General features: G+C 33.2%; 1 protein-coding gene across 6 annotated transcripts in view; it reads right to left on the bottom strand.

The window, feature by feature from the left end:
* The window catches only part of LOC148604327 (E3 ubiquitin-protein ligase MYCBP2-like), a 77,596-nt gene extending 67,412 nt beyond the window's left edge, over nucleotides 1-10,184 (bottom strand). For all 6 annotated transcript variants that reach the window (XR_015916135.1, XM_088550340.1, XM_088550341.1 and 3 more), the window contains exons 1-6: nucleotides 9,950-10,184; nucleotides 8,533-8,599; nucleotides 3,941-4,165; nucleotides 3,280-3,433; nucleotides 2,735-2,916; nucleotides 2,168-2,312 (exon numbers count right to left, since the gene is read on the bottom strand). Coding sequence is in view for 5 of the 6 variants with exons in the window: in XM_088550340.1 (XP_088406466.1) it covers nucleotides 2,168-2,312; nucleotides 2,735-2,916; nucleotides 3,280-3,433; nucleotides 3,941-4,165; nucleotides 8,533-8,599; nucleotides 9,950-10,071 (895 nt within the window). In the remaining variant the exon portion in view is untranslated. The remainder of the gene's footprint in view (nucleotides 1-2,167; nucleotides 2,313-2,734; nucleotides 2,917-3,279; nucleotides 3,434-3,940; nucleotides 4,166-8,532; nucleotides 8,600-9,949) is intronic.
* Nucleotides 10,185-16,095: the final 5,911 nt, after the last annotated feature.

Raw genomic sequence — 16,095 nt, 5'->3', positions numbered from 1 at the left:
TAGAAAATTGTAAAAAGAATTGAACTGACAGAGATAACAGACATATTGAATAAACAAACATATGTAACATGCAATTGTTTACATCCATGGCTCTACATAACATAGACCTGTCAACTTGAAAAATATTTTTAAAATTAATTGTACAAAAGAAAATAATTATTAACCAATGATTGGCTGTCCATGAAATGGTGATAGATCCAATCGGGATCCAATTTCTACTTGTAAATGATAATCATCCGACAACCCTGATCAGCTGAATGATTACCAATAATTACCTGAGGTATACCTGAGAGTTTATTACGACAGGATGTGGTAAATGAAGGTGACACTTTTTAATTGGCTTAGTGTAATTTATTAACAAAAGTGTAATCTTCAGATAATTATAAATGGGCACTAAGGGGGTAATATGGCAGAAGGGCGGGGCGCTGCGCCCCTCCATTTTGCATAGCTAAGACACTGATTAAAAACATATATATACATTGTTTTGCCTATTTCTTGCATGTTGCATATATTCATGTATAGACTAATGTTTTTACCTCTTGTGCATTCATATATCTGAACATTAAAATCGTTTCATAGGGATTACCTTTCTGGTATTCGCAATTGTAAGAGTATTTGTCCATAGCAAATTTTCAACAACCACTTTATATCACAGGTCAATGATATTTGGTATGTGAAGAGAAATAGAAGATAATGCAGAATTTTATTGATCCACACTGTACAACAGTGACTGTATATGAAGCTGGTGTATTACCATGAACTATTTTGTATCTCATCTAACCAGTTGAAATTTCTGTGTGTATCCATATGATTGCCTTGATAGTTGTGTGAAGTTTCCTAAAATCCATTTGTTTTATCTCGGATCAATGATTTCAAGAAAACTTCTCTTCTTGTATACCTAGCACTTTCAGCTGGAAATCTGCTGTATTTAAGCATCACTCTGGGCAGGTCAGGAACAAGAGAGTATAAAGTAATATTGATGTTTATCAATATGGAAAATTCTGCTCATTTGCACACTGGGGGCTATCTTGTTTAAGGGTATGGAAATTTTGTCCATTGTTGTAGACTCTCTGACAATTTCTAAGATGAAGAACAGAAATAAAAGCCCTGTTCTTTGATAATTTGGTGTTTTTGTCACCTACACATTCACTCCATAGCCTATACCCTTTCATTTTAAAGTTTTGGAATGGGTTATTCTTGATATCAATATGCAATGACTACATAGTGATTCAACAACTGTTCAAATTCAGTTTCAAAACAAGTTTAATTGTGGAAGAGTTGCTTTGATGATAATTCAGACACACTGAATAGATATAAGAAGATGTGGTATGAGTGCCAATGACACAACTCTCCATCCAAGTCACAATTTATTTAAAGTATAAACCATAATAATAAGTCTAAGTACGATCTTTAACACAGAGCCTTGGATCACACCGAAAAGTAAGCTATAAAGGGCCTCAAAAATTACTGGTGTAAAACTATCCAAACGGGAAAACCAACGGTCTAAACTACATACAAATCAAGAGATGAGGAACACTTATGAACCACATCAACAAACGATGGAAGTTGACATCTTTTCTGATGTTTGGGTGTCTCGGGTCGCACCATTGCTCCACAGCAAAACCCCAAAAATACCAGAAGAATAATGTCAAAACAAACACTAGGTGATTTCCGGGCGGAACACCTGTAAAAATGGCACAAAATTCTGGCAACAAAAGCGCGTAACTCAACTATACTAAAGGTTTATACAATGACAGAGATTTATTTTGGACCATTTCGAGAAAGTGAAAAACAACTTTCAACAGAATGTTACTTCATTTTCCCAACAACCATTCACAGAAGCGAATTTCTAAGCCCAGTACCGTGCCATAGATGCATTTTCCACCAACCTACAACCAAGTATATATTTTTTTTAAAAATGCCATCTCCGGGTCCCATGTATGTTTTACTGGAACATCCCTGATCATTAATATGTGTTGCATCCAGTGCAGTTAGAAAGCCTTTTTCCTGTATTTTTTTGTCCATTGTTGATGAAACTGGAGGGTCAATGACCCATCAGAATAGGATTTAAAATTGATCCCTGCAGTGTGTTCAAGTGAATAATGACCTGAAAATCTGGAAAAAATGTGATCAGAGCACAGATGAAGGGATAAAACATGGTAAATACCTGACACATCTGGAAGATCTTCTATTTTAAATTTGTCAATCTCTGACCCCTGTTTGACCCCTTGTGTTAACCAATCAGGAAGGATAGACTTTCCAAGTAATACTGCCTGTACACTTTTCTGAAGACCTGTTAAAATTCCTGGAACCTGCAAGATAAAATCATGATCCTCAAACTTAAAAACCTTAGGTATTATGGAGATTTCTGAAAAGAACATACATATTAGTCACTCAAAATTAGACTGCTGTAAGATTTCATTTTATCAAATATTTTTAAACACTGCTGGCTGCAGTTTCTTTAAAAAAAATGTATTTTTTTAAGCACATTATCACAATGTCATTTCTAACTTCATGAAATAACAAAGGTGTCAAGAGAAAATGTGTTCTGAAACTGACAGAATAAGCAAGAAATAACAAACATTCCCTACAAACTACTACAGTAGGAATTTAAACAAATAGTTCTATGTGTATCAAGATGCGTAGTACTGAGCATGATACACATTAATTAAGAAGTTAATGCATTACTTATCAGTAATACAGAATTTCAGTGGATTGAATAGATAATCCTAACCATTATATCCTGTGATGACAAAGCACCTGCTCCCATCAGCATGGCTCTAACGGCTGTTAACAACTTCCCTGTATCACCTAAGGCTATGACCAGACTGAGTAAAGCAGAGCAAGCAAGGGCAGACAACTCTTTATCTGGGTCAGGCCACAGGGCAATGTCCTTAAGCAAGTTGAAGAAGTTTTCTGTAAAATAAAGAGTTTAATAAAAAGTTAAAAAGCATAGTAAGCAAAAATTCTTACCAGTAATTCATCAGAAACAAATACAATCTTAGCATCTCTGCACAAGTGATATAGATAAAATGTTAACTGCATTGTTATGTAAAAATAATCAGATGATTCTTTATGGAAGTTTTTTTGTAAACTGTATGCCAGACATAGTTATGAATTTAGGTATATAAAAAAATACTATTAATAGAATATGAAGTCTTAGTTTAAACCAAATTAACAGAATATAGATCAACTTTAAGTTTTGGTATGATAGTGAAGACAAAAATCAGAAACATTGATAAGGTAATACTTCTATATATTGATCATTTGATCACTTACCTATGACCTCTGGAGGTTCAGATTTCATGCTCTCTGGTTGCTGTCCTTGTAACATATCTAGTAAAGCTGTCAAAGCTTTAACACATAGTTCTGGGTACTTTTCTTTTGTATCTCTAACCAACTCAAACACTCCTGTCAGCCCAAGTCCAACAATCTGAAAGAAGAAAAACAAGTGACGGACAAGTTTCTTTACTTGTTATACAAAATTTGACAGTAAAAATAAAATCAGACTTAAACTTCACATGCTGATGTAGATCTGTAGTATCAAAAGTGTAAAACTGATTGTACATTATGACCTCATAAAGGAAAATGGTATTGTAATGTCTTATCTCCTGATTAATTATACACTGTTAATTTTTTGTGAAACAGACAACTCATGTTTACCTATCTTTCCTGTCATACATTGTACATGACAGCTCCTATCAAATAACTTCTGAAAATTCTTCTGACATTTCATTTAATTATTGTTACATTCAAAAATGCATTATTTTCAATAGAATACAAAATGATAGTAAAATATTTACAAAGATTGAAAATGCTACTAAATTACAATCAAGGCGAACCTCTACACATTCTGGTTGAACTATTGAGCCAAACTTTGTAAGAACAATGTAATTCATATTATGTACATAGAAATGGATGAAACCCTATCTAAATTTACCTTGGGCAATTTAATTGGCCCTTCTTTATTTTTATCTTCTCTATCATCATCAGAGTCAGAGTCTGAGGGTAATGATTGACTTTGATGATAAATTTGTGTAGCTTCCTTCATACACTGTTCTAATATGGACTGCCTCACCGTAGAGTATACAGTGAACATGGATGGATTCACACATATTTCTAGACTTGGAGGAGCACTGTCTGTAGGATCTGGACTTTTGTCTCTCTGCAAAAAAAGAGAAATCACAGACATATAAAAAAAAATATGATGAAAAAATATAAGGCAGTAATGGAACATAAGGTGATACCCTTCTACGTAATGGTGGAAAAAGGGATTGCAAAATGTTCAAAACGGCTTGACTCAAAAAAATACACATTTTGGATTTTGCTGAAAATTGATCTAACCTGTATTTTATAATAGTAAACACCTTTGCTAAGTTATAAAAAAAAACCAATGATCTGTTCACAAGTTATCATCTGCAAACCATCCATGGACAGACAGACAAACAGACAGACTGACATACAATTTTTCTGAAGGCATCACATAATACCGGGATATAAAAACTAAATGCTAGATTTCACTGTTACACTTTAACTCAAGTTACGGTCTGGACATCAGGAAAATGCTTGCTTCTGGACCCTAATTCCTTAATGGTACTACAAGTCACTCCCCCTAAAATCAATCACAGCCTCTCTTTGTGGTAAGGCACACTGTGATACACTTTCATAGAGATCCATACATTTTTGTACTTAATGTATTGTCTGGACACCAAATGTCTCTGGATAGCAAAGATGAAGACATAATCATACCAGCATACTTATTTTGCACTTGTGTACGTATCCAATTAATAAATATATGCATTAACTAAAATACACTACGGCTAACAACTATTCTGACGATTCCCATTTCCAATGGTGGGAAATGGTCTCTGTCCATGTTGCCCAAGCATTCTGGTGGTCACTTTTAAATCTTGTTTCATTTTAACAGGAATCGGAGTTAAAACTCATTCTTACGTAATAAATTAACGGTCCTGTTGTATTTTAAGAAGCGTATTTAATTGTATGAACTATTGGTAACAATATTTCACAGGTGTCAATAGGGCCTCTTTATAATTGGCAGTCATCAATTACCTGTGGGCAAGATTAAAGCAGAGAAGTGTGAGCATTTGCCAACAAATGGAAGGAAATCGTGGTATCCTTGATAGGTGCCATTTGATCTCTTTAATTGACAGTTAATCAATTAACGGTAGCAGCAGGTTTTAATACAGTGCAGCGCTATAACTTGTTAAAAAATAAATTGTGTTATAGTAGATATTTTGATTTAACGTTATTGAAGTGTTAATTGTTGGATTAGAATATATTCAGAAATACTGAATAGTTCAACATAACTTACATGTATATGAATTTCGAAACAACAACTAATCTTGTAAAATGAACTCTGAGAAAAATTATTTAACGGCCATGTGATGGAAAAAGTGCACCCTCCTGTTGCTAATAATATTTAAAATTCTTAGAGAAAATCAGCTAAGATTGGATGTGCAGTCCCTTTGAAAGATGATATTATTTACAACTGCATCCCCTTTTACAGCACTGCATTATGTTGCCATGAATTTCTCACGGTGGCTAAAGATGCAGGTTTTCTATCTCGGACCTTTGATTTACAGGTAATCAATTAAATAAAATGTCAAGGGTGTGGTTTTAAGTAAAGATGCAGTAACGTTGATTGCCAGGTAATAAATTATAGGAATATTGAGGGTGTGGTTTAAAGTATTGTGAACTGAAACTGGACAGTTAACCGGCGCGTATTAGCAAACGACACTTGCATGTACCTTAGAAGACGTATTCATGTAGGTGATTTAATTATGAATAGACCTTCGTGCACGTGTGTACTATGATTGAGGGGTATTAAATTGGTTTTTTTTTGTCAACAACCATAAAAAAATAGACAATATACGATGAGTGCAACCTTCATGAAATTCGAAAATAAAATCAAAACGACTGTGGGCTGGTGTTACGAATTTTAAATATGCTAAAATCTGAATAATACTCACAACTATGATAATTTAATATGTATCCATTTCAACAATTACAAGTGAAAGGCAAAATAACGCAAAAATACGAAATTTTCACTCATTTTTGTCCTGTTTTAGTATTGAAATATATTGGAGATTGTCAGAAAAGAGCCTACAAAGTTGGCACACCAGAGTAAATAAAGATACCAATGAGTTCAATTTATTCTATATATAGTTAGTCGTAAAATTCAAACTAGAAGAATTGTATTTTTTTTATCAGATTATATCTGGGGGATTCAAACACTATTTTATATTTTATACTGGATTTTTAATGTCAAAATTTTGATTTAAAAATAAAACTTTTGACGTCCCTAATACGGTTCTGTAATCATAAAACATTAAATTATATTTCTTTTTATTCTTTAATCTAAATATTACCAAACAATTCCTTCTCATTAATTAGCAGCCAATTGACCACTTCCTGTATATTGGCTGAGTGTGACACGCTCGGGTATTAAGTAGTGACATTACGAGGATAATACTGATTTGACTAATTAAGTTTATGTTGTAAACACATTGATTAATTTTATTTCTAAGTGGCTATGATAAGAAAATCACAAATACTTTACAAGATTATTACGTTTAGTAAAAAGAAAAATACTTGTATTGAGCATGATTTTACAAGAACAATGAACATTTAATTATTGATATAAAAATATGATTGCCCTTGTGTCATTCACCTATTTGTATATTCATAAACTAACAATGGATATTTCGAAAATGAAAGTAATAATGTTTCTGGAATAAAGTTTCAGAAGATTCTAAAAAATAACAAGATTTCAAAATATAACACTTTAAAAGAAATCCATTTTCGTAGTGCATTTTGATTAATAACTTGATTTGCGAAGATTTTTCGGGAATTACATGTAAATTAATTTTAATTAAAAAGTCTAGTAAAATGAAAAGTTATGATTTAACGTCAACGGTTATGAAAAATTTAAGAAAACATAATTTATTATTTCTATATGTCTCTTAAAGTTACATGTTTTTTGAATGACGGTGTCAAAATTTAAATACTTTCATGTATTATTACTCTTCTTATTATCTATGCAAATAAGGCACGTTGTTCAACGATCAATAATTGTTGCCATATCAATGAAATGTCAATTTACCTCATATGATGCTCAAAATACAGGGACACACCTCTTGATAAATCGTGAAACACATTGATTGGTCGACGATATTACAAAGGTTTTTATCAAATTTGCATAAGATATTGACACACTCAAAGCTTTTTTATAGTTATTGGTTTAAAATACTTTGTTCTTTTTTTTGAATTATTATTTGTTTGTTTGTTGGGGTTTAACGTTTAACGTTAGAATTATTACGTAAGGAACCCATCGGTAAAATGAGTAGTTCGCAGGTACTCGATTTCCTTGAACATTTTAATTTACTATTTGTATGCTACTGTTATTTTATAATAACGGAACTAATCGTGCCAAAATTGTTGAACTAAGTGAAGAAAAAAAAAACGGAAGAAATAAGTCGTTCAATTGTCTTTGGTACACTAAATCGAAAAGAACTAACTGCATATTCAACTTAAGAGGGGAAATTTTCACCCATCACTATATTTGGCTAACGTGTGCTCAGATAATAAGCGGTTAAATCTGTTGCCATTTGAAAACTCATGAACTACACGGTTCAATAATTCTGGATCATATATTATCTTCCAAAGATGCTTCCTGCTTTCAAATTTTGTTGAAATGACACAATACCGAAATTGGTTATTTATAGACCGTAAGTTAAAGTTGCACGTGTCTGCTTCAAATCCATTCTTTCACTAAGAAAATACAACTGTGTTAAATAGGTTGTCAGTAAAATAAGGAGTTCGCAAATACTCGATTTTCTTGAACATCAAAATTTACAATTTGTAACAATATGGTGACAGGTCAGGTGTACAATATTATTACATGATACATGTAGCAACTGGAAATTATAAAATTAAGGCCTTATGAATTTCTTTAAAAATCATATCAACTTTGGTTTCCAATTTATCCAGATTTACATTTCGATGATACTAAATAATGAGACTTAAGTACGATGTGGGTTGTAAGAAATAGAAAACAAAAGAAAACAAAAAATAAAACAAGAGTTTAAAGCATTTAATTCATATAAAAACCTAATTATATTAATTCATAAGTACACACCTGGTGGTGTCACAATTTTGGCTCGAGGCCAATTATACGTGAAAGAAAATTAATTCTCACGATTCTGATGATTGACACACTGTTCTTTTATTTGTCAACTGTTTGAACATTGTAATAAAATTGCTGATCATGGACTAAATCCAATCAACAGGTTATCACACATCCACCGGATACCATGGGCGTGGACACTATACTGTCCATCTGACACAGAGGGCACGTTGACGTCTGTCCAACGTCTGCATTAAGGGTGGGCAAAGCATGGACAACTTGATTTGTCCACTGTGGGCGAGTGGCATCGTCAAAATAGTTGTTAGTTGAGGTTTACACAAGTACTAGTAATTACGCATAATAAAGTAGACATGAAATTTAAGTACCTTGGATTTCTTATCTTTACTTTTATTTTTTGTCCTTTTCTTTGGTTTTTTCTTCTCTTGCTTTTTCCTGTGAAAAAAAAAGAAAAAATTATACTATCAATCAATGACAATTTATTTACCCTGAATGAAGGGATTGTTTTGATGAATTGACAAAGATAATTCATCAGTGGACATAATACTGTCATTTTTTTAAAAATAAGAATATTTTTTTTTTTGGTGTTTTGACTCTAATTTGTGAAAGGCAATGGATGCTAGTCCATGCACTCATGGCTGGGGAGTCTTCTAAGGCTAATCGTCCACACATCCGGTTTGGGTCAAAGAAATACAGAATTGTGACTGAAACGCCGGATTCGTTACGGAAAAATTTATCCACAAACATACAACTATTAATGGAATGTTCTTAAAATATTAGTTATTACAAAGAAAGATCAGTGCATGCCCTGTAGGCAGGAATTTGTAGAGGGGGATTCTTAGACTCGCACCGTAAGATGATAACAACTTCAATAGCCACAAATCATTCTTAGACTCGCACCGTAAGATGGTAACAACTTTAATAGCCACAAATCACACAAACTTCAACTTAGCTTAATGCTTATATGTTTTCAAGGTGGGTTTCTTAAGAACCTCAAGAACCCCACATGGCTACGGTTCTGCAGTGTGAATGGACATGATTTACATGTAAAGAGAAATTAGCTGAAACTAACTAGCCTGTGACTGCTGTCTAGAATGGCAGCATTATAATTTAAGATGTGCCTTACTGAATCATGTGCCAAAACAATCTTTCTGGAGGTGTGAACTTTGTTTAAAATAGTTTTAGTTTTTCAAGTATGTTGAATGTGTAATTTGTCTTAATTCTGAATGATACATGTATTTAATTGATATTTGTTACATCAAATACGATTTAAATTGTATTTGTAATATTTTGTATAGATTTGTAAAATAAGAATTTCTCACAATTTCCACATTACTAACATACATGAGGGGTGTCCGTCACAATGCTGTGTGTTATAGACAGAAACCGGATGTGTAGTGAATTAGCCTGTAGAGTCTCCCGGTCCATGAATGTGTGAACGAGCAGTCATTGCCTTTCTGAAAATTGGCAACTGATGATTTTTCTGGCTACAGAATTTTGGAAGCCAGAGCAGCCCCTGGTTAACCCATCACTCTTTCATTACAATAAGTAACAAGTAATAAAAAAAGTCATGAAATTAAGTAATATATCTTTGTACTGATTTCAATCTCAGATTCTGTGTTGGTCAATGAATTTTACTCCAATTCATTAAAGTACATGGATACAGTATGATACATGTAGTTGGAAAAAGTGAGTCAATCTTAATTTGTTTCAAACAGAAATTGCACTTTTAAATCTTTAAAAATTTGAAAATATGTATGAAAAAGTAAAATGTCAATGAAATACTTGATGTCTGCCTGCGAAACACTAAATGCATCGAACAAATCATGGAACTTGGTCCTGAGTTCGTTTCCTTTGAGGTAAACGTCCAGTTCACTTCTGGACGACGGAAGAACTTTGGCACTCATATTGTGTGAATGCTGTGATGGTATATGAGTCCCTACATAGCCAACAAAAAGAGGGATTTGTGACAAATTATCAACTTTCGATTTTCAACCATTTCAATGTCTGTGGTAAATACAATATGCAAATTTCCGAAATGTATTTTTATGAGACGGATTAAAAATGAAATATATTATATTACTATGTGAAAGAATTCATATTATTTTATAACTTAAAAACAAGATAATTACTTAAAATAGGGATTAAATAATAGATATTTCAGTATATTAAACTTTCCCAGAGTTTGATTTCACGAAATTAAAGACCAACGTCTTGTTTCGTTCCAGCATATGTATCACAAAAAAAGTAAAAGCTTTCACGTCCCGGAATAAATGAGGGAGAATTTCCGTACATGTAAATTATAAGAAAAAAAAGAATCAACTCATTGAAAACTTATTTATTATTCACTGTAGAGAATTTATTACTGTGTACCTTTGGGGTTTTTTTTGTGTGTGTTGCTGTTAAAAAAATGACCATGTATTGATCATACCTGGGTACCGTGGCGATCAAGAAATTAATCAAAGTACTCATGTACTGAATCAATGGATATTGATGCTCCGTTTTTAGTGGAGTCCGAGTTACTCATTTACTTTTGTAACTTTGTATGTGTTTTATGTTCTTTGTTGTGTGTGTCTATTTTCCCTGTCTGGTCTTTGCCCCTGGACTACATCCTTTTGATTTCTGCTAGAATCTTGGTTCCCTTGATTACTCTTCCAGAGACACGTATATCAACATAAACGCCAAAGTCTTAGAATATAGTTTAAACAAATGTGACTGGTGTGTAAAACACTAGCCATGCACTTTTAAGGCCCTGAAGCACCCACAGCTCTATTAATTATCGTAACACATGGCCAAATAGAATGATTATTACCAAAAAACGATATCACCCGACCTCAGACTGGCATCATTCCTCAGAAAATTACGTTGTCAAAATTTCAACGCTATCGACCAAGCAGGGTTTTATTTTTATCTATCGTCTCCAGGGTTCCCGGTAAAGACAGGATGATACGGTAACCGTACTGTAAATATGTAAAGGGTGAGTTCAATTTACAATTTGTTTCCAACTTTCAAAAATTTAGTTTGTTTAATACGGCATGTTTCCAAAGAAAAGCTCCATGTTTATAAAAGCACGATACAATGGACGATACATCAGGATGGATTTAGAACCTTGGTTCCCTTGATTACTCTTTATATATGTTTCTTGATCGGAACCATGCTCTGTCCTTTTTTGTAGATTTTTGGATTCGCTCGGGCCTGTATGGAATATCTGAAGTTAGTTCATCTAATAAGCACTCAGCATTCTGCGTTATATTTTCTTTCTTGGTTGATGACTATTTATAATCTTGACGGGCTTTCATTTCTAACTAAACATCAAATGGATATAACGACAGTGAACGACCCGTGCATAGAAATAAAATCAGGTGCTGATAAGAAGTTAGATGTCAGCTATTTTAAAGTCGAATCGTTGTTAATTCAAACTAAATTAACCAGCATACTTAGTTCGCAGTAATAACTGTAAATAACAAATAATTAAATCTGATGTATCAGAAATACCTCTATAGGAGACTAACTATCTGCATTTGAACCATACCCGTGGTATGCCAATGAGGTATTTCCCTCTGGTGGTGTAAGATATAATTGCAGATGCTAACAGGCTTTACAAATCTATGGGCTTTGATGATTGTTATATCAATTCTAATATTCGGTCTAGATGGATGAAATGACTGACTGGTGTTAAAGTTGGCGCTGTCGTTATATATAATCAAACCCTTTGTGCAAAATGGGAATCGCGTCTTTGGGTCCACTGAGTGTCAAATTGCCTGGTATTGAAATAACTTTGATATATATAGGCAAATATTACCACACAAAGGTCAAGAGGCAGATCCAAGAGGACGAATGACTCGATCTCCTATGAAATTGATTTTTAGTTCAATATATTGTATGTACTGATATGAAAAACAATCAGAAAGAAATAATCGTACGTGCTTATGTTATAATAGTATTGTATTAGTACAACAAATGAATATAAATTCCATTTTTCCGCTTTCCTCATGATGAAATAGGCTTGCCCACCCAACTTTGTAAATGTCTGGGCCCGCCACTGAGGGTATTCCCTGCAAAAGGGAACTAAACATTTTCAAACGTTTAGGACATTATTCACAGGTATTTGAGGGCATGTCGGGTGATTCCGATTATTTTCCTCAGTTTATCGACAATCATTATTTCCGTTGATTTGTTAATCTTTAAGGGAAAAAAACGTATTTAAGACTGTTTTATTGAAAATATCATAAAGAAAATACATTATATCAATATCTAATAAGAAACTCGGGTACTACTAGAGGGACCCAAAAAAAAATCAGGTACTACTAGAGGGACCCAAGAAACTCGGGTACTACTAGGGGGACCCAAGAAACTCAGGTACTACTAGAGGGACCCAAGAAACTTGGGTACATGTACTACTAGAGGGACCTACTTATTACCTTTCTGGACCCCTTCGATCCTTTTATTTGAAATCTAAAATGTGCTTTTTAATTCTGATTTTCATCTATCTTTTTTTCTTTGTGCTTGAAGGTAGTTACATTATACGAGTGCTTTAACCCTTATTTATCGTCTAATGTGTGTGCGTGCTTTGTGTCGTATGTTTGTATGTAGCTACAAAATGTGTCGAATTAAAATTAGTTTTCGTGCCGTTTACGTCAGTGTTATTATTATTATTATTATTATTATTATAATTATTATTATTATTTTCAGGGGAAGGATTATTTATTGGGAAAGTTGGGAGGTCAGGTGTGGTGTACTAAAGATTATACTATATATATATGATATACTATTTTGTCTTCTACCAATGTCACTACAAATTTAAGGTTTGCTTTTAGAGATGGAACTGTATTCAACAAAGATTTATCAGAACATATCATGAACTTACAATTACAGACTGTATGCAAGTTGACAAATGATTCTGCACTCATTTTCATCACAAACGAAACTCGTTGTATTATATAAATCAACCAAGATATGATAGAGTAACCAAGGGAACCAAGGTTATAGCGGTATTCAAAAGAATGTAATCCAGGGACAAAGACCAGACGTGAAAAACAGACATACACAACAAAGAACATAAAGAAACTAAAATCATACATATAAAGTAACAAAAGCAAATGAGCAACTCGGACTCACTAAAAACTGTGAGCATGGACCAGGTGCACCGGTAGGGCAAGCGTCCTCTGCTTTTCTAGAAACACCCGCCGAGTTGCTCATAAAAAGTCAAGTCCGGGGTAGACGATAGAGGAAAAGAAAACTATGACACGTTGAACAAATAAATTTTCATGGCGCAGATGGATACACCGTAGCGGTTCACGAGTTCATGGTGACGACCATAAAACTTCTGTAGTGATGACTTCAATCTTGTAGTAAGATAACCCTGTTCCAGAAGCCTATTTGTTAGAATACTAGCGCGATACAAAAAGTCTGCGTAGTTTCGGCAAGCTCTGGTGTAACGTATGAGTTGTGATATGAACACTCCATACGCAGGTGTTGAAGGGATGTTGCCACATGATATATCCTGAGAAATGGAACCTATAAAGTAATTTGTTTGATAAAAGAAAAGCTAAGGAAGTTCAGTCCAATAATCGTTTCATCAAGTAATTTTGACTTTGATGAAGCAAGGAATATAGATGTAATACATTATATTTTTGGTAGTCATGTATGCCGTTACACATCTTATTTTGAAATGATTTATACAATGGCGCTTGTAGTTTTGATAAGCCCGTCTAAGACGGGTCGTAATAAATATGTTGCGTTAACATGCTACATCGTAACTACATTTTTGAAGAAAATTCCAGCTTTAGGTTCTGAGTAATAAACTTCAAAAGGGGGAGGTTCAAGATTTTACATGTCATCTTATATTTTGGGAATGGCATGTTAGATTTACTTCAAATTTTACATTTTTTTGTTTTGTTTTTTTTATTCAATTTTTTTTTTAAATGTATCAAGGTCTACTAACATCTTGTTGAAATTCCTATTTTTCATTTTGGTGTAATTGACTTTTTCATATTTTTATGGGATTTTTTTACACGTCGAAAGCCGTATATACATGTAACATAAAATACAATAAATTTCAAACTTCGCTCATTTGTTTGTTGTGATCTAACGCTAATGACGAACTTGAATTTAGTGTAGAACGATAGATTAATGGCCCGGGTGTGGACTCTATGATTCTTTTTTTTTTTTAGGAAAAGGGGGAACATTAAATCGATATTAATGAAGACAAAATGGCTAATTTGGAGTCAAAACGAAACTTCTGATAGACTTTGTATAACAATAAAAAGAGTATAGTCGAAATATTATTTTCTCCCATTGCTACTTTGTGTAGAACTTACGAGGTAATGAAGGATATATTAAGGTAAGAGCGCAGCACTGATCGTTTTATACCTTTTGTCGGTTACTTATCGTTTTCTAGAATAAAGTTGAATAAAACGAGAACATTAGGCGTACATAACGTTAGATAGCATCAAGGGTAACTGGATTTGTTGACTCTCGGGACAATTAAGCCATAAAAGTTGAGAAATTTGAAGGTCGCCCGCTGTCCACTAAAACATTTTCTTTGCAATTGAAACATCATTTTGTAAACATTTTCTTTCGAAGTATGATATATGAAAAAAATGCACTTCAGTTAGATTGACTTGTATGTTTTTAATTTTATTAAAATATAAATGTATTCTATTCACTTTTGCTTTATTCTGCTTAGCGATTGTCTCCCTTTGCATATAATTGATTGGGGGAAAATTTGTTTTACCAATCCAAGATGGGTCTCCAAAAACTTTGATATGAGTTTTATTATATTTTTATGCTGCAACACGACAAAAAAGTTACTCCGATAGGACTGTAGTTCAGTAAATAAGCATGCATATTCGTAATTAGTGTAGTATTATTTACACAAGTAAATTTGTTTAATATATTTCTTCAAATATATATAGATTACCGCTATAACCTTGGTTCCCCTGATTACTCTTTCAAAGTGAGACCATGTCCCACAGGAACTTGTCCAAAATTTTACCCCTTTCCTTCCCTAGAAATGGTATATATTTACCTTGTGTAAAAGGAATGGAAGGGAAGGGGTATTTTTTTTTAAAATACGAAACCAGTGCCTATGCCGGGTACCCCACTTTTCACATATCTCTTCATTTTGCCTCAGAGCTTCAAAATGAAATATTTTGTTGTGCATGAATACACACCTATACAGGATCAAGAGTTTTTACCTCGGCGTCAAGCACGTTTAGAAAGATATGTTTTCAATATTTAGCAGACTGAATATCATACAAAAATTTAAATTGCTTTGGACGTTCTTAAAAACTGCTGTTGACCAGCGAAACTGAGCAATTACCATAAGCTTGCACTTATGGCATTCAGGAATTGATCCGTCATTTGTCACCGTGCTATTAATGCATATATATATATTTTTTTAAATTTTTTTCTCCTTTGTGATTATAAGCTTATGGTCCTATGAGTTGGTTAAGTAAAGAAATGAATTTGAATTTATATATTTATATATACGTCACACCAGCATATAACTGTAATTGATTATAGGTCTCTGACATCGGGACTTTATATTGCACTCCCTGGTCAAATGTTTTTTTCAGCAAAATATAGTATTCTCCCCGTTAAAAATTAAAGTTAAGCGATCCTCTTGGTCCCCTCTGAATGTCCCATTTAATTTTGTCACTGATAATAACTTTTTTATCCGATTTGATCTCTGCAAGTTATATTCTTTGAAGAAACCGTACGTCTTTATATGAAAACATTCAATTCTAATGTCTAAGTAGTAAATGTACATTATTAGACTGTTAATTCTTTAATTCTTTAATTAAAAATACTCTGATATAATCTCACAAAGCGTTGTAGAGTCTTTTGCTCAACAAATAGATTATCTTAAGGCCATTCTCTACCGAAGCGGTAAATCTCAAACGAATCGAAACCGAGGCTTGATTGGA

The sequence above is a fragment of the Perna viridis genome, chromosome 10, assembly GCF_037379345.1.
Source record: "Perna viridis isolate PV_CMFRI_1.1 ecotype Kerala chromosome 10, ASM3737934v1, whole genome shotgun sequence".
Lineage (NCBI taxonomy): Eukaryota > Metazoa > Mollusca > Bivalvia > Mytilida > Mytilidae > Perna > Perna viridis.
Note: the sequence above shows the minus strand (reverse complement) of the source record. Positions and strands in the feature narration are given on the sequence as shown.